The 26933-nt window shown below is 29.5% G+C and overlaps 2 protein-coding genes across 2 annotated transcripts; both read left to right on the top strand.

The window, feature by feature from the left end:
* Nucleotides 1–2425: 2425 nt before the first annotated feature.
* LOC126845183 (E3 ubiquitin-protein ligase NRDP1-like) lies at nucleotides 2426–4275 on the top strand. The gene is made up of 3 exons (XM_050583783.1): nucleotides 2426–2568; nucleotides 3578–3688; nucleotides 3748–4275. The coding sequence occupies exons 1-3, from the start codon at nucleotides 2485–2487 to the stop codon at nucleotides 4000–4002; spliced, it is 450 nt and encodes a 149-aa protein (XP_050439740.1). The 5' UTR covers nucleotides 2426–2484; the 3' UTR covers nucleotides 4003–4275.
* A 7489-nt stretch (nucleotides 4276–11764) lies between these two features.
* LOC126845190 (uncharacterized) lies at nucleotides 11765–13993 on the top strand. The gene is made up of 3 exons (XM_050583793.1): nucleotides 11765–12014; nucleotides 13233–13404; nucleotides 13776–13993. The coding sequence occupies exons 1-3, from the start codon at nucleotides 11841–11843 to the stop codon at nucleotides 13991–13993; spliced, it is 564 nt and encodes a 187-aa protein (XP_050439750.1). The 5' UTR covers nucleotides 11765–11840.
* Nucleotides 13994–26933: the final 12940 nt, after the last annotated feature.

Here is a 26933-nt window from a genome sequence, read left to right as displayed (position 1 = left end):
ACAATTATTTTATACAACGCTTACTCATATTGTTTTTTTATATCGAAATATTTTTTCCGGCCATGGTGTTTTTTAGAAACATGAACGGTCTGCTATTTTACAAAAAAACATTGCCTTTTGCGTAATACTTTAATACATCTGTTTCTATATTATAGCTTAAATAAAATTTGTTAAATAATGTATATAATATCCTTTTAAATGTTATTCGACAGATAATATTTTTCAAAGTATTTATTTGCAAATATTTTAAAAAACATTGGTCCTGCTTAAACTTTGTTATAACATAGGGAAACGATGAAATTCTTAATGGAAGAACTAAATTCGGCACTACAGTTTTCCTTTAATTTCCGGAAAACTGTGTTTTCGCTGATTGCGTACATTTTATCAAAAAAAAACCTCCATTTTGCTGATTTTCGGATGTATCCACGTTAGTATTTTTAGGTCGACGTTTCAAACTCATTGCAGAGTCCACCATCAGGCTGTTGTAGTCACGACTGTACCGCTGTCGTGGCTATACTGATTGCCCCACTCGTTCCCTACCGCTATTTATACGTCCCGTGTCCTTGAGGCCGTGTTTCTTGACCAATGAGGATCATAACACGTGTCATGATGAGTCATGTTGTCATTTAGGTACTTTTTTTGGCATTCCCTACATTTAGGCCTGCCTTTTCTACACCTACAGTTATCGTTAGTTTCTAAAAAGGCCACTTCTGTTTGGCTTTGGTGAGTTGATTTAATTTGTTCTTTTCTTTTATTTAGTTGTATAATGGGTTTCCGCGTGTTGCTAATTCTCCAGCCATCATCTCTATTGAAATTGTTTGGACATTTTTCAATTTCGATTGCCTCTTTGTACATTCTTTTCCCGAAATTGGGCTCTTTGTCAAGTATTTTTACTTTGTCAAACTGGATGGTATGTCCCGAATTAGCTGCATGATCTGCTGCTGCAGATTTGTCTATTCTTTTATAGCCCACAATATCTCTTTCGTGTTCTTTCATCCGTATTTCGATAGCGCTTCCCGTTTGGCCAATGTATGACTTGCCACATACGCACGGTAATTCATATACACCAGGTGTATGCATTTTCAAAAAAAAAACTAAAATCTTAAAAAAATGCATCAAATCATTAAAACAATTGCATGTATATCTTTGCTGAATGATACTATTAATTTTTGTGCTCAAGTACCACTTTTGACTTTAAGTTTACAAAAATTCAATTTTTTTTTTTTTACTTAAGTTTTTTTTGGCCGAGTAAAATTGAAAACTGATATCAAATTCATAATGACCGACCCCAAATCATATAATTTGACCACTTTTGAAGCCTTTTACATAAAAATCAAGAAAAATGTTTTAGCTTCGATGCAAAGCGCCGAAGGTGTTGGTTTTACTCTGATGTGGGTTTTTTTTTATCTGTACACACTGTAACTTTTTTAATACTGGACCAATTACATTTTTAACCTTCCTTACTTGTCTGATCGTAGGCACGCAGCTGACTTATCATTCCTTAAGTGTTTTCTGTCCGTTAAAATTGATTCCCCCACCCTCTTTTCACAAAATAACTTTAAAATCTCTGTACGTCCCACACGCCCTTCTTTCTGTTCCTTATCCAGCATGCTTCTACAAATTACTTTCTAAACTTCTCTAAACACCGACGCCTTCACTTCTTCTCTATGATTTATCCCTGTTTTGTGTAAATAAGTAAAATGTTTCCAAATTTAAATAATATGAGTATTATAGTTCTAGTTATTGTTGGTTGTTATTTGCATGGGTTCTCTTATAAGAAAATTATTCATCAATGATTTTCAGACATGAGGCTCTGTATAATAATATTTTAACATTTTGATTTATTTGTATCTAATAATATCAGGAATATTTTAAATATTGGACAATTATTTTGAACAAAGCCTACAAAAATTGTTTTTTGCTAGCGAAATATTATATCTGGCTCTGCTGTTTTTTAGAATCATGAACGTTGTGTTCATTTACAAATAACATTGCCTTTTGCATTTACATCTTGTGTACTGAAACATAAGCCATATACCATAAATAATTATTCAAAATAAGCAAAATATATTTTTGCTTCGAAGCGGAGCAGCAATGCTATTGGTCTTACAGTGCTGTGGGCTTTTTTTGTGTCTGTGTACACTGTAACATTTTTGATACTAAGCCAATACCTTCGAGTAGGAGCTATATAAATCATGTTTGTATACTTCTGAAACACAATGTTAACAGAACAGAACTGGTGTTATGTACTAACACTCGACATACAATACTCATTTAGTCAATACAACGTTTATGTTTGCGTATTTCTGAAATACAACGTTAACAGATATTATTTGAATGGCTGGCTCAAGTAAAACAAACATGCAAACTGTAATAGAACACTTATAGTACATAAGTCTAACTAATGTTCATTGCTGTTCCTCATTCTACATTGTCTACTTGTTTGTTAGTGTTATAGATATTTCTTAGTGGATACGCAAGAAAATGATGTGGAAAATTATATTTGTGTTGCCATGTTTTACCGTTTTAGTGAACGCTGTTGGAAATCATGAAGAGGGTTCTACATCAGTAAATATAATCGATCTTTTATTTCTTTTTTTTTTTAGTAGATAGAAAGTATATTTTATGTTTTTCATAAATTCCCAAAAATGTTTTGCATTCTTAGAATAAAACAGTAATTTTATCATACTATACATTTTTTCTAAACAATTTTTAAGTGTAAGAACATTGCGGGTGTAAATCTACTTCATGGGATAACATTTTTTTTTAAATCGATAGTACTTTTCATACTTATTTCAGTGCTGCAAAAATTTATAATCGCGAATGATGTCGTCCCGCATTTCCCTGCCCATCGTGGAAGATTACTTTTCCTACCTTATTGAGTAGCTATACTCGTAACAATATTTATAGTCTTCCAAAATAATAACTCCACATAGCTTTTAGAATCAACAACGAGGTTATATTGGGATTTCTTTGCGGGTAACGTGAGATTATAAAGCTTCTTATAGACTAAATGCAAGGGATAATTTTGCAGAATAATTTTCTGAACTTTGTGACTGATCGGTAAACCAGTTTTTAATTAATTTTATAGTCGTTCTAGTAAGTAGTAAAGTTTAAGGCGGCCAGTGGATTGCGGTAAAGTAGGTAATTCGTGCAGATAAGAACTGTATGCCTACATCGTAGGAAAAGTCTTAAGAGAAGTTTCAGGGCTAAAGGTCTAAAAATAGACTGAAGATAATTTTAAAATGGGGCTATAACATATTATGTAATTTTATCAGAAATTCATATTCACGCTATCCGTTTATTAAGAACAAACAATAACAGTGGAAAATTATACTTTAATTGAAATTATTCTCATAGTTCCTACAATCATAAGAAATATATCACAATAGATTGTAAAAATTCATATTGACCTCTGAATATAATTCGTACTTACGTGCACCAACCCAACTCTAATGAAGAAGTACTTATCAAGTTATTTGCGTTAAGAGAACATGCAGACTGTAAAATAATTTTTATCCGTCCACCCTTAGTCAGTATTTGTTTTCAAATTAATTACCGTTTAATTTTTTTTTAGACCGGAGGCCCGACACCATTTCCAAATATTGAAGATTGGGCGGATTCATTAGAAGAAATAAAAATTTCAGATTGGTCTAATTTGTCAACTGGACCAAGCCCAAATCAAAAAGTAATTTTTGTATAAAATACATTATTTAAAAACACGTTTAACCGTTTTTATTTTTAAAGGATTTGGCAAGCGACGCATTGAAAAATAGTGGATGTCCAACTGATATTGTGGAAGTTCTTCTTTTAAACAGTTATATATTTAATTGGCCTGATCATTTTAAAGAAAGAAATCCAAATGGATATAAAACGACTTTTCATATAAAATACTTGGCTTGTAGACGTATTCCAGGAGCACCAGTAGTATACGTGTCTCATATTAGTAACATAGGGGTGCCTGAGCCAGGACTTTTATTCGTTTTCGATAAACTTGAATGAATCGTAGATTCTGATTAAAATCGGGCTGGCAGGATTTAATTTCACCATTCAAAAAACCATAAATTTAAAAAAAATTATACTCATAATGAAAACAAAATCTAAATGTGTTAAAGAATAGTAAAATTTTAGTTAAATTATAAATGATTTTGTAAACCTAATTTGTTTACACACCTATCACATAAAACATACTACGCTTATCTAAAAATTGTATTTGTTATTACTAACGGAATTAAATAAAATGAATGTACTATATTGATCTAGACATTGATTTAATAAAGCTATACAATTTCTTTCTCCATTTTATTTTGTTTTATTTTATTTTATACTCTTCAGTATTTAGAATGTTCTAAAAAACTTGTTTTTTATTGATTAACTTATTGACATGTGTTAGAAGTCTGAGATAAGTAATGACAGATTTTTTTTGACAAATACAAATAATAAAAAAAATATAGGTAATATATTCATAGAAATTGTATTTAAATGAATGAATAAATACATATTTATATCATTTATATTGTTTTTGACATTTTTCACCATCATTATTATAATATATTACTAATATACTCAGTCAACAAAACTTATGAAACAATTTCTGAACTATAACAATATAAATATTATACATAAGTACTACAATACATTTTAACAAGCTGATTGACTTTTTAACAAGCCGATTTTGGGTGATTAACTTTACAATCGTTTTAACAATGTGTTAAGGCTAACAAATCTCGATGAAACGCAATTTTCACTAACTAGTTGTTAAATATAATTGACTGGGCTGCCAAATTATGTAAATAGTGTAAATACAATACCCCATTCAAATTTCAATAGTTTTTTAGTAGTCACTAGTAGCCGGCAGGCGGCCGGATGGGTCACAGATTTCGAGTGAGTTGTGGAGATCAGTGTCTAGCCGTATCGATTTACCTATTAAAAAGCAATGGTTTAAAAAAGGAAAAAATGGCGAGATCGGTGCCCATTGATTAGAAGGGGTTGCTCAGATACCGGTTATGGTGTTAAACCATGACAACGTGTCTTAAGTACTTATTGGTATCAATAAGTGTAGTGTTATTCTAGTATATATTTTTTGGAAAAGAAACGTATCTGCTGAGGAAGCTTCATCTGTACTCGTGTGTCCGTTCAACTCCTTCATTACATGGACTAACTCCAGAGAACGCTTAGGTAGAGGTGTAATACATACTATATACAATACATTTACTTGTTTAAAAAAACCTGTTTCCTTTTTGTTGCACACTTGAGAGTAAAGTTATTTAGAGGTACGACCGCCTGTTAAGCTCCTCGGGCAACATGGCAATTATAAAAATGGGATATTTAAGTGCAGATAACGCTTAACCATCCGTCCCGTCTTTGGGTCTACTAATTTAACCCTACTGACTGTCGTTTCGGCCTAGTCTAGCTAACTATTTTAACAATGAAACAGTATAGCACTTGCATGGCAATAGATAACTGATATTCTACTACACATTTTAAATACATATTAAAACCCAGAGATTTATAACCTTAATATTTGGTGGCATGGAAGTTAAATATATATGTGTCACAAATAAGTTTTCTGTAATATTAAAAAAAAAAAACATTTACACACCACGCTGAGAACTTGGTATGTAAGTTAGTATGGCTTTTTATGCAACAAATATTTGCAATTTTGTGCAAATAATGGCAAAAAAAATTCAAAGATGTGTACTCGTATAATATTCTTTGCTTGTTTCAATTCGATATAAAACAGGCATTCAAAGACGGTAAAATTCATTCGATTTATCTCGCAGTTTAACTTCAGATAATACTTTATAGATTAACCACAATGTTTTTAAAGTTCTCTGTTTCGTTTCTGTTTTTTATCCTAGCCGTTAGCTGTATGCATACAGGCCCACTTGAAGGGAAAAATGAACCTGAAGCATCGGGTTCAGCTGTACCTGAAGAGAAAATTAATGTCACACCGGAGGATTTAGAGGTAATGTATAGTATTTTTTTAAAACTATTAGGTTTTTCAATATTTTTCAGAATCATTTATAAAAAAAAATCCTCAATTTAATGAAAAAATTGAATGAAGTTCAATGAAAACAATTTCCCAAGTAGAAATTCTCTAGGAATCTATTATTATTTTAGGTAAAAGAATACAAATAAAATTCTAGTCTTAAATACTTGTCATCAAATTAATTTTCTAATATTGTTTGTTAAAAAAAAGTTTTAATATATTTGAATTAAAACTAGAGTCGTAACTTAATTATTCGAGTAAAATTCAATAAATATAATAAATGTTTAACCCAAAAAATGTATACACTTTACTACTTTGTAAATTACTAAGTTTTACAAGTCCTATCACTCTATGATTTAATGCATTAATTATTAGTATCCGCAAATCCGAAAATTTATAGTAAAAGCAAATTTATTTAACTTAAAGTATACGTTTGTGCTGTATAAAAAAATGAAATAATTCTAGATTTATTTTAAAATATATTTTTTATTTGGTTTTAAAACATAAAAACATATAATGATGTAATTTTTTAACAGCTAAAGTATATTTTAATTATTTTATAGCAATTTTATTTGATATATTTCATCTAAAATAAATAAGTCTTTAATGATTTAATAATATTTTTTATTTGCTTTAAAATGTTACACACGTTGTATTGCTTTTCTGCTTACTTTGTTATAATCTTATTTTTATTATTATTATAACATAATATTACAAAGGCATACAGTAAAATAATGTTAATAACGCTAATACTTGGAATAACAGCTACTATAATTTAAATATTTTCTAAATTATATATAAAAAACACAACTTTTTTTTTAATCTTATTAAAGCGAATAAATGGATGAAAATTAAAACTTCAATGAATAGCATTTTTTTAAAAATGTGTTATCAACAAATTTATGTAATTTAAAACATATGTTGCCATTTGAAAAAGTGATGTCCTGCCCTTTTTTTGGGGTATAAGGGTTGGAGATACAAATTTCCACAGTATTGAAAAAATTAGGTCATTGTGTACCTTAAAAAATTAGAATTTTTTTTTTTTTTTATGTTCACATTTTTTTGAGAAAATTAGCGCCTTAACCAAAATGAATTACTCTGTATATATATATATATATATATTTTTTTTTTTTATTGATTCTTAATCATAGGTATTTATTTAGGTCTAATCGTATTTAAATTTTATAATCAGATTTTTTATGGAATTAAACTTCGTGTTTATTAACAATTTTCAGCTTATAGAAGAGGCGTTCGAGGGTTGTAGAAAATTGACGTTAATAGAATACGACGTCGACATTATTGAAGAAAGAGTTGGACTTGACGATTATTACCTATACATGGGTGACAGCAATGACCAATGGGAATTTGTAAAATCATATTTCGAAACCTATAAGGAATGGACCTCTTATTGTAAACATTTTTTACACACGTTATATGTCGATTAATATTATTTTTTTTCTTCGATGCGAAACTGTAAAGTAGTATTTGGTTTTTAAGAAATTATTTTCGTTCAAAATTACCATATAGTATTCAATATCCTATTAAATGTGGTGAGACCCAAAAGTATGCACAATTAAAGTAAAATTAAAAACAAAATGACCGCCTCTTCGTCCGGACACAAATTTAGACAAATAAAAACACACTACTACAAAAACAATATAATTTCAGCTGCACATCGAAGCTAAAATAAATTATGTAATTGACAACTGCAACATATCATGCCTCTATGATAACATATATTATTTATAATTAAATTTAATGTTTTTTTGTTTTAGTTTCCATGACATCAGACATATTTCGTGATCTTTTTATAATACATTGTGAAAAATCTGGATTGTCCGTTTCAAAAATTGCTGAACAAAGAAAAGCCAAATTGGATTCAAAGATTACAAAGAAAGGATATCTTGATTGGAAACATAAATTGAACGAATACCTCCAAGTTTATGTAAAACGTTGGGAACGTTCGTGCAATCTTTAACAATCTGATTCAGAAACAAAAGAAGCAGACGAACGTCCTAAAAAATGACATTCTGAAGAATAAATTAATATGTCTAATAATGTTATAATTTTTTTTTAAATCTCTTAAATTGTTATTTAAAAAACGTTTCAAAATATAATATGTCATAACGACTTTAATAATTCCAAATTCTCTGTTTCTTTTCAAATAAACACTTATTACTTACTAATTGTGTAATATTATTTTTATTTGTGAGAAAAAAGAGAAACCACTATAATTTGTGTAGTAGTTTTAAAATGGTCGACTTTGTACGGAGTTGCAGCAGCTATAGCGTTATTAAGTAGAACATCAACATCATGATCAATATAACAGCTCATTATATCAAAAAATAAATAAAAACACATTGTTGTAAATAAAACCTATCTCAAGCTCATCATCATCGTTTGAGTTGCAACATTTCATCCGGAACGACAAACTAGAAAGTGTGTTAATAAAAAGTTGGTAAAAAAGGTAAAGTGTCTAAACGACACTCGGTTAGCAATATTTTTTTTTTGTTCGTCTGTTTGCATTAATTCGTAAAACAGTTGTTTAAAAAAAAAATGAGTATCTCCATGCCCCGACCCTATTGTGCTGGCATTTTACACTAGATATTATTGCAAATAGAAAAAGTCAAACCGAACTACTCCTAGTTGACTTTTGTTCTCGCTTAGTTTTGGACAAATATTTTGCAAGCTAAGTACTTTATTTTAATTGCCTCATTGTTGTGTTATATATAAAAAAGGAACTGTCAATTGGTAATTGCTATATACCACACGGTTACTCAAGTGTTCTGGAGAACCATTTTATCTGATAATTATAGAGCTATTATTTCAATTTTAAAAGTAGGATGCCAAGTTGCATTAAAAGTTAATCGTTTTAATGGTTTATTAAATATTAATTGATCAATCGCAGGCAACTAAATTGTGTTTAAATGCCACTGAATATAATATGTTCATATAATAAATTGGTTCATTAAATCTTTACTGAACGTTTATGCAAGTCGCAGCCCGCCAAAAATGTTTAATATTATCAATGATGCATTTCTAAAAAAACAATTGAAGCAAAAGTCTTACTTACTTTCAAATGAAGTGTATAAAATACACCAACATTGATAAGGCTTTTAAGAAATCAAAAAGAAATACTATTACAAATAATTTGAAACGAATATCATAAATGCTACGGTCCTTTAAACACTCATGTTTTATTAGATTAAAGATTTCTATCTTAACGGGTCAACGAAATTGACAGATGTAAAACAACGGAAACTGCTTCACACCGAAACTTCTTCACACTTAAACATAATAGATATCAAACACCGTACACGATACAACGGAAAAGGCGAATATATTATAATATGCGTTAATATTTTTTCGACAAATTAATAGAAAATAAACATTTTAATTAATATAACGTGTCAACTGTCGAACGCGAACAAACGATAGGCGGTAATTGATAAATGCCGACAGCGGAAAATCTTGTTTAGATCATTTTCTTTTCCATGAGTGAGATAGTGTATTATATTTTCTTTTCCAAGTTCAAATATAGGGCCCATGTCATTTTATATATTAGATATGGCTGTGATAGATATTAGATGTGGTATTCGTAAAAATGCGTAACGCCATTCGCTTGGCCTCGACGCCTTTAAGTACAACTTATATGGTTTTGGAAAACAGTGGCTTTGTGTGTACGTTAACTATGTAAAGAACACCATCGTACGCTATATTTGTATTATTTGCAAACCATATTATACGGAACGCAAAGAAAATTGGAATCAAAACTACTTTGTTTTTTATACACATTAAATTGTTAAAAATTAACGTTTATACATTTTGTTGAATGTCGGCCGACTTTTAAAGTAACACAAAAATTAATAATTTGTGGAACATACGACTAATGACTATTAAACGCTATAAAATTAAAATCAGAAATTGAGTGCAAGGTATTCGGTTAAAGAGAATAACACTGCTAGGTGTTTTTAGCCGGGTAACATTTGGCATCATTCGAAACACTTGAGTATACATGAGTATTTTCCGCGATTTCATACGTTGGTTTGCCTAAGCACAAATGCCACACTGTTTTTAAATATTTTTACCGAAATTTAGGTACAAGTAGGAAAATTATATGAAAAAAAACTAGCTGCGGGAGGGTGACAGGGAGCAAAGTATATTTAGGGCGGTCACAGATTCCAAGGGTGGCCTAGCTATGCCAATTATACAATTGAATACATAAGCAGAAATTAGCAAAATTAGCCATATTATGTTTATGATATTTTCCATGTTCAAAGAAAACCTGATATTTTCTATTGGTTCTTTTTTTATCGATTTCAATCGTTATAATCATATTTCAATTATTACATCAGCCAACTTTTAATATACATAAGCGGTGAAATAGTGCGAATAAATCAAAAAGATCCGACTGGAATTTGTAACAATTACAGTGATATTATTTTTATATACGAAACACCAGTAATACCATAAGGGCTATATAAATATTACTAACCGTGTGCTGGTTATCGTTTTTTATAATACACTAGCCCGTTTCGTACAACGAAAATTTAGAGCACAAAATAAAACCTTACACGTTATGATTTAGTAACCCAAATTTAGGCCTCTGGTTGAGGAAATCTATACACGTTCGAAAATAATCGTTCTACTCGTTAAAATTTTTCCAAAAAAAGACAGTTCAGTTAGGTCGAGGTATAGTGGGGACGGTGAGGTCACGGTCTTCAGGAATTATTAAAACTGATGACAAGGGAAAGTGATGAAAGTGATAAAATCATTTTTAAATAAACCCTTCGATGCGAATCTGTGGATAGTACGTTCGAACCGGTACAGTCAAAACTTAGCACAGTAAGAAAATAGTATATGTAAGTAAGTGAGTAAGTAAAAGAGGATTAGTGTTCACAGATAAAAATACAAATTTCGATAAAAGCAATGTACCTAAAGACAGTTTGTTTGCCTAAAAATGATTTTAGGCTATAAACAGAAAAATATTAATCATCGTATGATAAATTAATACAGTTAATATGTGTTAAGTTACTATGATAAATTACTGGATCATTTAGGGGTATCTCAGATTTAGTATAAACGGTACAAAAAATTATTTGCACATAAATCGACTAGTTTTTGTCAATTACTAGCATTAATGCCATTAAAAAACAAGTTTTGGGGCAAAGAGCTAATAGAGGTTTATGATTTAATAAAACTACAGAAAAATTTACTGTTAACGTTAATTGAGTTTGAACATTTTTTAAATATTTATCATAGTTTAATTTACTTAGATTTTCACACTGTTTGCGAAGATTAGAAAAAAATAGTATACACTTGAAAAAGACGAGCTCTTTTGAAAATAAGTGTGCTATTTTTTTTAACGAATAAGATTTTTTAATTCTGTACTAACCCAAATTTTATATTTAGAGGAAAAAAAAGTGAATTTAAACAATGAAACAGTATAGCACTAGTTACTAATGCATGGCAATAGATAACTGATATTCTACTAGACATTTTAAAAACATATTAAAACCCAGAGATTTATAATCTTAATATTTGGTGGCATGGAAGTTAAATATATGTGTAATAAATGAATTTTCTGTAAGATGTAAAAAAAAATACATTAACACACCTCGCTAAAACTTTGGTAGGTATGTTAGTATTGATTTTAAACAACGAATAAATTAGTGTGCAAATATGCAATTTTGTGCAAATAATGGCAAAAAAAAAATCAAAAGATGAGAACTCGTATAATATTCTTTATTTGTTTCAATTCGATATAAAACAGGCATTCAAAGACGGTAAAATTTATTCGATTTATCTCGCAGTTTAACTTCAGATAATACTTTATAGACTAACCACAATGTTTTTAAAGTTCTCTCTTTCGTTTTTGTTTTTTATCTTAGCGGTTAGCTGTATGCATACAGGCCAACCTGAAGCATCAGGTTTAGATGCACCTGAAGGGAAAACTGAGCCTGAAGCATCAAGTTCAGCTATACCTGAAGAGAAAATTAATGTCACACCGAAGGATTTAGCGGTAATTAATTTTATTTTTTTTTAAACTATTAGGTTTTTTTTAATATTTTTCAGAATCCTTTATAATATAATGAACAAAAACTCCCAATTAAAAATTTTCTAGGAAACTATTATTAATTTAGGTAAAAGACATACAAATAAAATGCTTGTCATAAATACTTTTATTAAAAATAATTGTCTAATATTGTTTGTTAAAAAAATGGTTTTATTATATTAAATTAAAACTAGAGTCGTAACTTAATCATTCGAGTAAAATTCAATAAATATAACAAATGTTTAACCCAAAAAATGTTTACACTTTACTACTTTGTAAATTACTAAGTATTATAAGTTCTATCACTCTATGATTTAATATATTAATTATTCGTATCCGAAAATCCGAACATTTATAGTAAATGCAAATTTTTTTTAACTTAAAGTATACGTTTTGTGCTGTATAAAAAAATGAAATAATTCCAGATTAATTTTTAAATATTTTTTTTATTTGGTTTTAAAACATAAAAACATATAATGATGTAATTTTTTAACAGCTAAAGTATATTTTAATTATTTTATAGCAATTTTATTTTATAAATTTCATCGAAAACAAATAAGTCTTTAATAATTTAATAATATTTTTTATTTGCTATAAAATGTTACACACGTTGTATTGCTTTTCTGCTTACTTTGTTATAATCTTATCTATATCATTATTATTACATAATATTACAAAGTCATTCAGTAAAATAATGTTAATAACGCTAATACTTGGAATACCAGCTACTATAATTTAAATATTTTCTAAATTTATTTTTAAAAAAAAACCTTTTTTTTTTTTTAAAATCTTATTGAAGCGAATAAATGGATAAAAATTAAAAATTCAAAGAATAGCATTTTTTTAAAAACTTTTGTCTACAAATTTATGGAATTTAAAAGATATTTTGCCATTTGAAAAAGTGATGTCCTGCTCTATTTTTTGGTATAAGGGTTGGAGATTCAAATTTTCACAGTATTGAAAAATATAGTACAAGGTGTACCTAAAAGTATAGGAAATTATTTTTTTTTAAATGTACATGTTTTCCGAGATAATTAGTGTCTTACCCAAAATGAATCACCCTGTATACATATATATTTTTTTATTGATTCTTAATCATCAGGTATTTATATAGGTAATCGTATTTAAAGTTTATAAATTTAAAATTTTTTAGAATTAAACTTTGTGTTGATTAACAATTTTCAGATTATAAAAGAGGCGTTCGAGGTTATTAGAAAAGAGATGTCAAAAGTGTACAACCTAAGATTTATAGTTGAAGCAATTGGATATATTGATTATTACGAATACATGGGTGACAACTTTGAAGAGTGGGATTTTATAAATTCATACTATAAGATACAACACTCTAGCGAATATTGTAAAAAAATTTTACACACGTTATATGTCGTTTAATAATATTTTTTTTATCTCCGATGCGAAACTGTAAAGTAGTATTTTGTTTTTAAGAAACAATTTTCATTCAAAAATACCATATAATATTCAATATACTATTAAATGTGGCGAGACCCAAAAGTATGCTCAATTAAAGTAAAATTAAAAAAAAAATGACCGCCCCTTCGTCCAGAAACAAATTTAGACAAATAAAAATACACTATTACAAAAACAATATAATTTCAGCTGCACATCGGAGCTAAAATAAATTATGGAATTGACAACTACAACATATAGTGTCATTATGATAACATGTATTATTTATAATTAATAAAATTTAATGTTTTTTCGTTTTAGATTCCATAACACCAGATATATTTCGTGATCTTTTTATTATACATTGTGAAAAATCAGGAATGCCTGTTGCAAAAGTTGCTGAACAAAGAAAAGCCGCAATGGTTGGAAAGGAAGGACGTTTTACGTTAAATGAAAAATTGAGTGATTACATCTACCAAAAAAGAAAACAAAAAATAGTTCAGGCGGAGATTTCTAAAAAAGTTCATTCTGAAAAATAAGTTTATATGTCTAATAATGTTATAATTTTTTTTTTAAATCTCATAAATTGTTATTAAAGAATTGTTTCAAAATATGATATGTCATAACGACTGATAATTATTCCAAAATCTCTGTTTCTTTTCAAATATACACTTATTACTTACTAATTGTGTAGCATTATTTTTATTTCTAAGACAAAATTTTTAAAACGGTCGAATTTGTACGGAACTGCAACAGTTATAGCATTATTAAGTAGAACATCTACATTATGATTAATATAACATCTAATTATATCAAAAAGTATATAAAAAACATATCGATGTAAATAAAACTTATCTCAAGCTTATCACCATCGTTTGAGTTGCAACATTTCACCCGGAACGACAAACAAGAAAGTGTGTTAATAAAAACGTGTTAAAATGGGTAAAGTGTGTAAACGACACTCTGTTAGAAATATTTTTTATTGCGTCTATTCACCATTAATTCACGTAACAGTTGTTTAAAAAAAAATGAGTAAATCCATGCCCCGACCCTCTTGTGCTGGCATTTTACACTCGATATTGTTGCAAAAAGAAATAGTCAAACCGAACTACTCCTCGCTGACTTTGTCCTTGATGTGATTTATGCCTTTATCGATGAAATAACTTGTATAAAAAATTCTACATGAAATACAATTAAAAAAAAAAAAAGAGCTAAACTTATCATGTGCGAGAACTTTATTGAGAAACGATTAATATTTTATATTGTTGATACTAGAGCTTCGTTTTTAAGTAATGTCGTTATATTTCATTGTACCTTTTGGCTGTATCTAGTGATCAGAATTCATACCTGGTTTTGGACAAATATTTTTCAAACAAAGTACTGATTAAGTGTAGTGTAATGTAGTGTAAGTCAGAATTAGAATTTCACTATGAGAGGTACATGTGGCATGGAGCATTAAAGGTACTTTGATACTCTAGGTCTGACGTCTGTTGGTTATTAGAAGTTTAAAAGTGTGAAAGAATGATAATATGTTAGTGTGTCCTATGACGGTTATTTAGGAACTCAAGAGTACAAAACATAAATGAAACGTTTAGAGGCCAACCAGTATATATTAAACAGGAAAAGACTTAAAGAGTAGTAAAAAAGTAAAAACATTGCTTAAAACACGGCCAAAGTGTACAGAATGATAAACGGTGAAATAAAATAACTCTTAAGTTTTTAGATCTGGACAGTTACATAATAATAATAATTATGTTCAGTGCATCAAATACCTATATTATTTGATACTTATCCTGACATATTTTATACATAAAAGATACAATGATATAAATTCATATTAGCTTCGATGCAGAGCGGCGAAGGTATTGGTTTTACACTGATGAGTGTTTTTTTTTATCTGTGTACACTGTAACTTTTTTAATACTGGACCAATTCCTTCGAGTAGCATTTCTATAAAAAGCGAATTTCATCTAGTTGATATTTTTTTTGGGGGGGGGGGGGGGTAATGAATACTTATTTGGTATGCCCGCACACGTCAGTTGTATCAAATTTAAATTAAACCCATTTCGCACCCGCCCTAGAGGAGTTTCAAGTTTTTTTGGTTTTTTTAGTTATTTAGCCGTTATTTTAGAACCTTTTATTATTTATTTTTTTTTAAACTACAATCATGGTGTACCAGATGTGAAAAACGAACAGACGCTAATAACTTGCGGTTTGTAACGTCGACCCATGTTAGGATAGGTTAGGTCCCAACTGTCGGTATCATAATATTGTGTTTATTACATGATACAGATTAACTGATTACAGTAGATACACAATTTATTGGGAAAAAAACCGATCCGTCTACTTATTAAGACACGGCAAAACAACCGTCGTTATCTCGATATTTTATCGCCTGCGGGAGACCGTACCGAAGGTCAACTATTAGTATATTATGTTCAACTACCTGCAAATTATAAAGAGGACTGTTGTTTATTGGATCTAGATTAAGTGTTGGTTTTTATGCAGTCTACCGCCCCAAAATGAATTTCATATAACACAATTTTTTTTTTTCACCACCAAACAAGCCGTAAAAGACAAACCTACATTCATTCCACTTAGAAATGAAGATGGTTCATGGGCCGCAAATGATCAGGAAAAAGCAGAACTTTTCCAAAAGCACTTAACAAATGTTTTTAAGCCCCACGAAACTGTAAAAAATACTGAACTTCTTAATAAAATACAAAACTTCTTATTATCCCCACTCCAATTGACACTACCTCCAAAATCTTTCTCTCCAGCCGAAGTTAAACATTGCATATCTACATTTCCCAATAAAAAATATCCTGGTTTCGACTTGATCACATACGTGGTCACTAAGCATCTCCCCAAAAAAACACTTATTCTTCTCACATATATGTTTAATTATATACTTCACCTCTCATACTTTCCGCTGCAGTGGAGGCTCTCTGTAATAATAAGGGCTACTACGAGGATATTGCTTTTACAATTATGAGTTTTATTTTTTATTTTTGTGTCTGGATCCACGATATCTCGTAAATCGCTGAACCGATTTCTTCATGTAGCAACTCTATAGATCAGAAATCATACCTGGAAGGTACTTTATCGGGCCAAAAATTCAAAAAAGTCACCCCTTCCCCATCAAAATCGAAAAAAACACCCAAAATATGTACAAATTTTTCAACTTAAAATTACGATGCTCTATAACTTTTTTAAAAATAATCGAGAAAGTTCCAAATTTAAATGAATTGTTCTTCAAACAGAGTACTATCGATAAACATTAACAAAACAAAAAATATCATAAGCCCTTTCCCCTATAAGGGATAGCATTTTTTTCTTTATTTCACTTTTTCAAGCAAAGTTTTAGAGATTAAGATCTGAAAATTAGACCGAAGGTAGATATTAAATGGAACTATAACATTTACAATTTTCTCATAAGTCTATAATCTATAGTTAGGAAAACCCCAAAATTAGGGTAAATTTACGCTTTGGCAGTAGTCAGTTTCTAGGTAGCTTTGTGTGAGTGAATCAATAGTCAACAGGTAATGAAAATATTTTCATTATATTGTTAATTACGATACACGGGTATCCACCCTGCACAAGACTAAATATTAAATTTAAAGTACATTATTGCTGGTTCACGATATCTTTTAAACCGCTATAACTGGTTTCAACATACTATCCACAGATTCGCATCGAAGAGTTTATTTTAAAGTGATTTTATCACTTTCTGTTATAATAAAATCTGTGGACCTGTGACCTCTCCGTCCCTACTATGCCCCGACCCGACTAAACTTCAAGGTCTTTTTTATACTAATGCATTTAATAGTACGAAAAATATGTGCACATCTATAACCATGCAGCTTTTTTATGTGTATTATTATGTGAGTACATACCGGTGTTTTCATACCGGTACGAACTTAAGGTAAATAAAACGCAAAAAAAATAATAATTTGTGGAATAGACGACTATATTCCAAAATATAAGCGGTGCAATAGTACGAATAAATCAAAAAGATTCGACTGGAATTTGTAACAATTACAGTGATATTATTTTTCTATATGAAACACTAGTAATACCGTAATGGTTATATAAATATTACCAACCGTGTGCTGTTTATCGTTTTTTATAATACACTAGCGCATTTCATACAACAAAAATTGAAAGCACAAAATAAAACCTTACACGTTATGATAGGGTAACCCAAATTCGGGCCTCTGGTTGTGGGAATCTGTACACGTCTGAAAATAATCGTTCTACTCGTTAAAATTTTTTCAAATAATCAATTATAGACCTATATTGATTTAGATCATTGTCTCATAGAATAATAATAACGAAGTGGGATGGAAACCTCAATCGGTTCCACCTTAAGAGTATAGAAGGTTGGACCATTTAGGAATAAAGGAGAGCATATTTCGAAATGGAGGGTGCCAACGGAGTTTAGTATCAAAAATAAAACCTAGGTAACGAATAGAGGAAACATATTGATTTGTGGAATTTTCAAAAATTATTGGAGGAGGATCATTTAAAATACGACGACGTGAAAAAAGAACAACATTACAAAAGTTACACCGAGAAAGTAAACAAAGATTCAAAAGCATGAGTTTCTATGCAAGTATTATTTATCGAATTCTCGCCTAAGAGTCAACTCGAAAACACAATTTTTTTACTACAGAAAAACACTTGGGTGATTCGATGTGCGTTTCCATTTCCACTGTTTACATGAATGAGAATAATATACGAATCGAAAAATTCAAGGTCTTAAGAAATTCACGGCCAACCCGACTTATTGACGATTTTCTAGAACAATAACAAAAGAACAACTTATGTCGATCATTTTTATTGGTTTTTGTAATACTATGTTATTTCAAGGTCATTATAGCAACCTGTATATTAAATTTAGATATGCATGTTAAGTATTTTTTTGTTTTTGAGTAAAATAGAATTTGATTGAAGTTTATAATATCATTTAAAAGGGCCCTTATAACTTTTTTTTTTCAATGTTATATTTACAATAATTGTAAAGCATTTTAACGACTATTTTTAACTATTTAATTAGATAAGTTGGTTTTTTTTAAACTTTTTATACATAAATATTAACGTTTGCATTAATCGAAATAATTGTTCAGACTTAAACGCCAAAAGAGTTCACGAAACTTCCATAATCTTCTATGCAATGTTCCACTCTAAACTCAATGGTCATCCGAACCAACTCGTTTACAACCTCGCTACTAGATCTTTACCGGACATTTTGGTCTTCGCCGAAATTGGCCAAGGGTATCTGATGCGGTAGTTCCAATTAAAAGAAAATGTTGGCTGTACTAAAGCTAGGAGAAGACGCCGAGAAACGTCACTGGCTAGTTTTATTATTATCTCTGTCGAAACATGTGCTTATTTTATTTTGTTTTATCTTGTAAATAATCTAATAAAAGCTTTATTTTGTAATAATAATAATTTGCATGTTATTGAATTATTTTATTTTAATTATTTTGTATTATTAAAAGTTGATTTGAAACAAAAGTTAAATTACATTACAGTCGCTTTCATTTTTTTTTATCAGGTGCGGGGAGTGCCTCCAGGTCATAACTTATCATTGCGTTTAAAATAATTTTACATTTTCTTCAAAAGCAAAATTATTTAAACGTACTTTCATTTCATATAGAGGCACGTCAAAGAACAAATATTACCGTTGAACCACCGGATTGGTATAGTTCTGGGCTAAAACATTTTTTTTTTTTTTTTTAAGTATTTTTCGTCGATATAGGCATAAACAACTTCAAGGACAAAATCAGCTAGGAGTCGTTCGGTTTGGCTTTTTCTATTGCAATAATATTGAGTGTAAAAAGCCAGCACATTTTGTAAAAAACTGCTATACGAATTTAAGGTAAATAGACGCAATCAAATATTACAAACCGTGTGTTGTTTATACACTTTATCGTTTTTTTATAATACACTAGCGCATTACATACAACGACAATTGAGAGTGAAAAATAAAACCTAATTATCAATTGGAAACCCAAATTTGGGTCTCTGGATAAAGAAATTTGTAGACGTTAGAAAATAAAAGACAGTACAGTTAGGTCGGGTCATAGTGGGGTTGGAAAGGTCACGAGTTAAATCTCTATGAAATAAATACTTCAATACCAATCTGTGGATACTAGGGTCAAACCAAGCACAGTCCAAACCAAGCTCATTAAGAAAATATTATTTGTAAGACAATGAGTAGTAGTAAGTGTGTAAGGAAGAGAGGTCTAGTGTTCACAGTTAAAAAATACAAATACTAATAAAAGCATTGTACCTAATGACAATTATTTGCTTAAAAATTAATTTTTAGTTTAAGGGTGGATACGATTAGAGTTGATCGTCTGTCTATATAAATTAATTGCTATAGTATCCCGTATATCATTGTTTACAATATTATGAAATATTTTTTGTTGCCTGTTTACTCATTCGCACATACCAACCTGGAAATTGAGTAATCGGTCAAAGTATAACTTTCCCCTTTTGTTGGAGTTTTCCTTAATAAAAAAAGTTTGACCAAAGATTTTTTGAGAAAATTTTATATGTTTTAGTTCCATTTTAGATCTACTTTTGGCCTAATTTTCCTGACTTAAATCACCGAAACTTCTTATAAGAGTGAAACAAAGAAAACAATTCTACCATTTGAGAAACGGTTTAAATTCCACACAAATTTGGAAATAATTCGACTGTTTTTAAGAAGAACGTCAAAATCATTCTAAAAATTGTTAAATTGTATAAAAAAATAATAATAGTTTATTTAGTCGCCAACTATTTAGTATAAATTATTTATATAAAAAAAACAATACAGTTTAGCGCAACAGTGGCATTTGTCATAAATCGGTTTATAAGAGTAATACAGCTTTTTAATTTTCATAATAAAACATAAAATATATTAATGCAACAACACGTATAAGTTTCAGTTAAATTAAATATAAATAAAAAAAATCATAAATAGGCCGGTGTTGCATTAGATATGTTTAATTCTAAATAAAAATACATCATAATCTCAGTTTTTTAATTTTGATGGGTTAAGCCACTGTTGCGCTCATTGCCTCAATTATTTTATGTCTTATTTGGACGCTGCCCTACGATGGATAAGACTTAATTAATACTTAACAACTATCCTAAATTATTCTATTTTACTAAAAAGAAACATGAATATCTAAATGTATAATACTGGTTGCAATAAGAGATTCCAAATTTACACCAGCCTAAATCCTCTTAACGAAGCGGAAAAAATTATAATGACCTTGAAATAACATTGTATTACAATAAAACCAAAAATTTTTCACATAGGCTGTTTTTTTTACGGTATTATTCTAAAAAGTCGTCAATAAGTCGAGTTCACCATGAACTTCTTAAGACCTTGAATTTGTCGACGTCTTTTAAACGTGTAAAAAACGATTCGTATATTTTCGTTTATGTAAATAGTAGCAATGGAAACTCACACCGCAACACCCAAGTGTTCTTCTAAAGTAAAAAAAAAAATATGTTTTCGAGTCAACGCTTAGGCCCAAATTCGATAAATAATACTTGAAACATAAAAAATCATATTTTGAAATGCCACAGGAAGATGTGCGAAATTATACAATTACCTCACTCTTTAACAATTAAAAAAATTTATACATCTATGTCTTGTCAATAACGACTTATTGGTTCGTATTGGCCTAAAATGAGACCCCTAGTTTGTTGAAAATTGTCCGCCAAAATGTATGGTCACTGTCATTTTAAATATTTTTAAATTGGGCGGAACACGAAGCTATGGGTATTTTTAAGATTGATAAAACTTGTTTTATTGGATACTCAGGCCAAATGTTTTCATCATAGTTTAACCATGGAATGAGTATGGTTAAATTTTCAAAAAAACAAAAACAATTGATATTAAAAATGGTTAAATGTTGTAAAATAAGATAAAGAAAAACAAAATTTGTGTTGGTAAAATTCGATTTTCCTTTTGATTTTGGAGTAAAACGAACGATGCAGCGTGAAGTTGATTTTTTGAAAATATAAAAACGTCCTTAAAAAAATACTAGTTGTACGCATCTCGTTTCGAACTATGATGAAAACATAGTTTTTAGTTAGTATGTAAAAAAAATGTTTTAAGAATTTTCCATGACCCTAACAAATTTTAGTAACGTAAATCTTTAACTTACTATTTAAACTAAGAATAATTTTCTGAATAGTATACTGGTCGAACTCCCGATTTGGATGATTACCTTTGTTTTTTATCTTAAAAATTTAGGGAGGAAGGGTGGAGTGGAGTATAATTTTATTTTGCTGACACAAAGCTTCTGTAAACCCGAGCTGTGAAAAAAAAATGTAAATGTTTAGTAATTTTATATTATTGTAAATTAACACCATATTAAGTGTTTCCGATTATAAAAACTACAAATATCCTATTATTTTAAGAGATTATGAGTGTCCTGTCCTTAATGAATCTATCAATTTTTTAGTGTATCTTGAGTTATCGAAAATATCAGAATAACATGTTTTCGTAATATTACCTATACTTGAAGGTACACGTTTTATTAATATTAGGTGTTTGCTTTACAACGATTTATCATTTTGTTTTCTTTATCAATGCGCAAAAAGTAGAATGAGGAAACGAATATAGCCAAATAACGATTGAAAAGGCATAGTACTTTTCCTAAGGGTTTGAATATTTTGCCGAAAATTTTGACCGATTTCTATCAGATCTACTGTTAGAAATCGATTCCTTTTCGATACTAATTACTTAGAATAACAATAACTATTGTGCAAAACAGTGAAATTTTTTAACAATCGGTGGCATTTGTTGACGGCTGTTATTATGCTATACTTATGAAGAATGTCTTTTGTTTTTGCGATACAGCTGCGATGGCTGACTAAACGCACAAAAAAAACTATACGCCTTTTGTTCAAAATATATTAACGGGCAAATTGTGAAATTTGGTATTTACATTTTATTTTATATTTTACGGTAATCATTTGAAAATTCTCTTTATCGTAATTAAATAGATATAAAAAAGGGAAAAGAATCAAGTAAAAAATTTCATATTGTTGGAAAAACATAGGTAAAAAAAAGTTTCAAAATAGCCATTAGCGGTTCCATTTTGTTGAACTTTTCAAATGTATGATGACCGTTCCTCTTGTAAATCCTCACTAGCTACAATAATATATTTAATTACAACTTAAATCTAACAATAACAGCTAATATAATACAGCGGCGTTATTTGGGTAAAGGCTGAGAAGGTATTTTCCTCCCCTCCCTCGTGTCCGATCTTACCCAACCCACGACGAATGCATTGTAGCATTTGTATCTTTAATGAATATCTTCTTTTTTTCGGTTAAAAAAAGTATAATACTGCTACATTTTTTTATACTCAAGAAAAATAAATCAAGACCGTCTCATTTCGATTTGAGGCGTTCCAAACTTTAACATAATTATAGTTCTTAACCGGATGACACCCGTGAAATAATAACAAACTGCCGCATTCCTCATTACGGCTTATAAAATATTTTATTTGTAATGGTAAACTGCGACAAGAATCAAATTTGGCAAACCGGTGAGTTAAAAACCTATTGCTAAATAGATTTAATTATGGTGTCTGGCTGAGATTTAATTAAGCAGCTTTAAATTAAAATAACAAGCACCGTGTAACAAAAATAATTGCAGAGTATTGAAATTGAAGCTTTAAAAGTTAAAATTGACCATATGGGAGCAGGTACAATCTTTAAGTTATACTTCCATTGAAACTTTATTTTTTAGTTTTGACTGTTTTGTTCCAAGGATGCGACATGATCCGGATTAATTTGTGTGCAACAATTATAGGCTTATTTTCAAAGTGCATTATTGTATTTACAGTGCTTTTATCAATAAATATTTATATTTTTACTATATAAAATATACGATCGACGATAATGTCACATCAACAATTGTATGCGTTTTTTATGAAAATGATTTTATCAATTTCGGGAAAAACTGTCGAATTGAGTGGAAGTATATTTTTCCCTTATACGCCATTAGTCGCAAATTTAAATATTACCCATTAGCCAGCCTCCCACGAGGGCTGTAAGTTTTTTTGTGTTTTTAGCCATAATTTTAGGACCTTTTATTTGAAAAAAATTGTGAAGAGTCAGAACTCATAATATGTATCCATAACATATTAGACGAAGTAAAAATTCGGAAAACTATCAAATTATGCCAATATTTTTACGGATAGTATTTAGAGTGGTCCCAGTAATTTTTGAGTACTCAAGTACCAATTTTAGGTTTTAATTAAATTTTCCAAAAGTTATTTTATCACATTCAGTCAGCTCGGTCAACTCAAGTCCAAACCTCAATTGTTGTGGCTTTTTCCTTTGTGAATATCCGTCGGTAGCCATACTTAAGGTAAGGTTACTATTTGTTTTCAGGGACTATAAAAGGCCGTAGTTTAAAGTATATCTATGTGCGCAAATCGTATGTAAATAGTGTATCCGATTCGATAACATTTTACAGTTTTGAAAATTTGCTATGCCCTTCAAATTTTCAAAGTCAAAAGTAACAATAAGATGTGTACAAAAAAAAAAATGTAAAACTCGAACATTGGCAATTTTATGTTCTATTGTTTTTGCCGTTAAAACGAAGTATTTTTTTCTGCTTGAATTTATGAATATTATTATCGATGGAAAAAAAATTTTCTAAAACGCTCTCATGTGTGCATAAGTGCCGAAATTGTATGATTTTTGAAAATATTTTCGATTTACAATAACCTTAGCGTTTTCTATGTAAAAAGACTTATCAATAAAATTGCACATGAAAAAAATCTGAAATTTTGACCATCCTCCGGGATAAAAGCTCAAAGTTTTTGAAATTTTTTTTGGCGCAATTTTAAGACTCAAGAATTAAAAATTAGCCTAAAGATAGGTCTAACAAACACCATGTAACATGTGTAGAAAAAAAATATCGATAGGTACCTAAGCCTTATCAGTGTAACTTAAATAGGACGTTTACTTTTAAGTTTTGTAATTCGACTTTCACACTTCCAACATGCCAGTGTATCTTCTTGAGTTAAGATTTTGAAAGGCTCGATTAGCTTAGGACACTGTAAAAAATTTAGCCCTTAATAGTAAACATTCTCAAAAGAGGAAAATTTCATAGTTATCATTTTTGTTCCCGACTCACTCACTCACTCATCATCAAAAATATAAAACGCTTCCTGTATAGGTAGAAACGTTTGATTTGGTACAAATGTATGTCTTAAGTAAGCCAATCAAAGTAGTGAACTAGCCAAGTCTTAAGCAATACAAATAAAAGAGCAGTATTGCTCGTTAATGTAAGAGTGAAGTAAAATTATGAACAAAAGAAATAGCATACTTAGCCACAATGTAGATATCACTAATTTGGTGGGATGACTTTTTTTTTTTGGGGGGGGGGGGGTCTGGTACTTGACCCTTTTTCACTGTTAGGTTTTTGTTGGAGATTTAAATACTTTTTTCATGTGTAAAAGACTGTAATGTAAAAACATGTTATAACAAAAAATAAAGCAAATGCTTAATTTCAAACAATACCACATTGTGGAAAGAACAAAATAATTCGACTCTCATGATTAAGTTTTGTCTTAATATTATATATTATAAGAAGAGTTATTATGTTACGAGAAAAATAAATTTGTCGAAAATAGCTATTAATTTTGTAATTTTGACATATTATGTTTTTTAATTTAGTACTAAAGATAAACATTGACAAACCAAAAAAATATGTGAAGTACTTTCCCCTAGAAGGGATAGAATTTTTTTTGTATACTTCACTTATTCAACCAAAGTTATAGGGGTTGAAGTTTGGATGATAGATCTAATATGGGGCTTAAGAATATACAATTTGGCCAAGGGATCTGCTTCAGTGATTCCAAGTAAATAAAGTTTTAGCTGTAGCCTTTTCCCCTCAAAAAATTGTCACTGTCTAAATTTGTTTTATCTTTGTCAAAACATACTGTGCTTATTTAATTTTCTTATAGATTGTAAATATTCAAATGAAAGTTTTATAAAATAAAAAAAAAATAATGATAATAATTTTTCTGTTCTTGTTAAGTGTTTTGTTTTAATTATTTTGTATAAATAATAGTTGATTTCAAAGCAATAGTTTTATTATATTATAGTCGCTTTGGTTTTCTATCAGGTGCGGGTTACACAAGGTCATAATATTATATCATTGCGTTTAAAATATTATTACATTTTCTTCAAAAACAAAATTATTTAAGCGTACCTACATTTTAAACAGAGGCACGTTAAAACCAAATATTACCGTTGAACCGGGTCGGTAAAATTTTTTTTATTGGATAATGTCAGCTAATAGTTGTTTGGTTTAAATTTTTCTATGTACAATGATATGGAGCGTTATTATGACTCATTTGTTTTTTCATGCCTATACGAATTTTAGGTAGACGCAAAAAAAAAAAACTAACCGTGTGTTATTAACACACTTCACCGTTTTTTATAATATACTAGCGCATTTCATCCGACGAAAATTCAGAGTATAAAATAAACCTAGTACATTATCAATTGGAAACCCAAGTTTGGGCCTCTGTGTAAAGAAATCTGTAGACGTTAGAAAATAATGCCATAAAAAGCCAGTACATTTAGGTCGGGGCATTGTGGAACGGGGAGGTCACGGGCTTGCAGAAATTATTATAACTAAAAGTAATGCAATTTCTATTAAATAAATACTTCAATGTCAATCTGTGGATAGTAGAGTCAAACCAAGCACAATAACAAAGTATTAAAGGTAAGAGAATGAGCTGTAGTAAGTGAGCAAGTAAGGGAGGTCTAGTGTTCATAGATAAAAATACAAATATCGATAAAAGGATTGTACCTAATGACATTTACTAATGCATTTTTCGTTTAAGCTGGATACAATTAGGTTTGATCATCTATGTCTACCCATCGTAATTAACAATATAATGAAAATATTTGCATTACTCGTTGACTGTTGAATCACTTACGCATAGCAACCTAGAATCTGATTACGGCTGAAGTGTAAATTAACCTTATTTTTGGTGTTTTACCTAAATTAAAAAAAAATTTGACTACAGATTTTTAAGAAAATTGTATATTGTAAATTGTAAAGTTCATTTTAGATCTACCTTCGGTCTAAATTTCAGATCTTAATCTCTAAAACTTTGCTAGAAAAAGTGAAATAAAGAAAAAAATTCTATCCCTTCTAGGGGAAAGGGTCTATGATATTTTTTTGTTTTGTTAATGTTCATCGATAGTACTATGTTTGATGAACAATTCGTATAAGTTTGAAACATTTTCGACTATTTTTAAAAAAGTTATAGAGCATCGTAATTTTTAGTTGAAAAATTTGTAAATTTTTTTGGTGTTTTTCTTGATTTTGATGGAGAAGGGGTGTCTTTTTTTTAGTTTTTGGCTTCCTAAAGTACCTTCCAGGTATGATTTCTGATCCATAGGGTTGCTACACGAAGAAATCGGTTCAGC

This window comes from Adelges cooleyi, unplaced genomic scaffold, assembly GCF_023614345.1.
Source record: "Adelges cooleyi isolate 19-005CV unplaced genomic scaffold, UGA_ACOO_1.1 ACOO_flye_CR_arks_rails_tigmint_CR_PRNA_7, whole genome shotgun sequence".
Lineage (NCBI taxonomy): Eukaryota > Metazoa > Arthropoda > Insecta > Hemiptera > Adelgidae > Adelges > Adelges cooleyi.
This window is presented reverse-complemented; position numbering and strand designations above follow the sequence as displayed.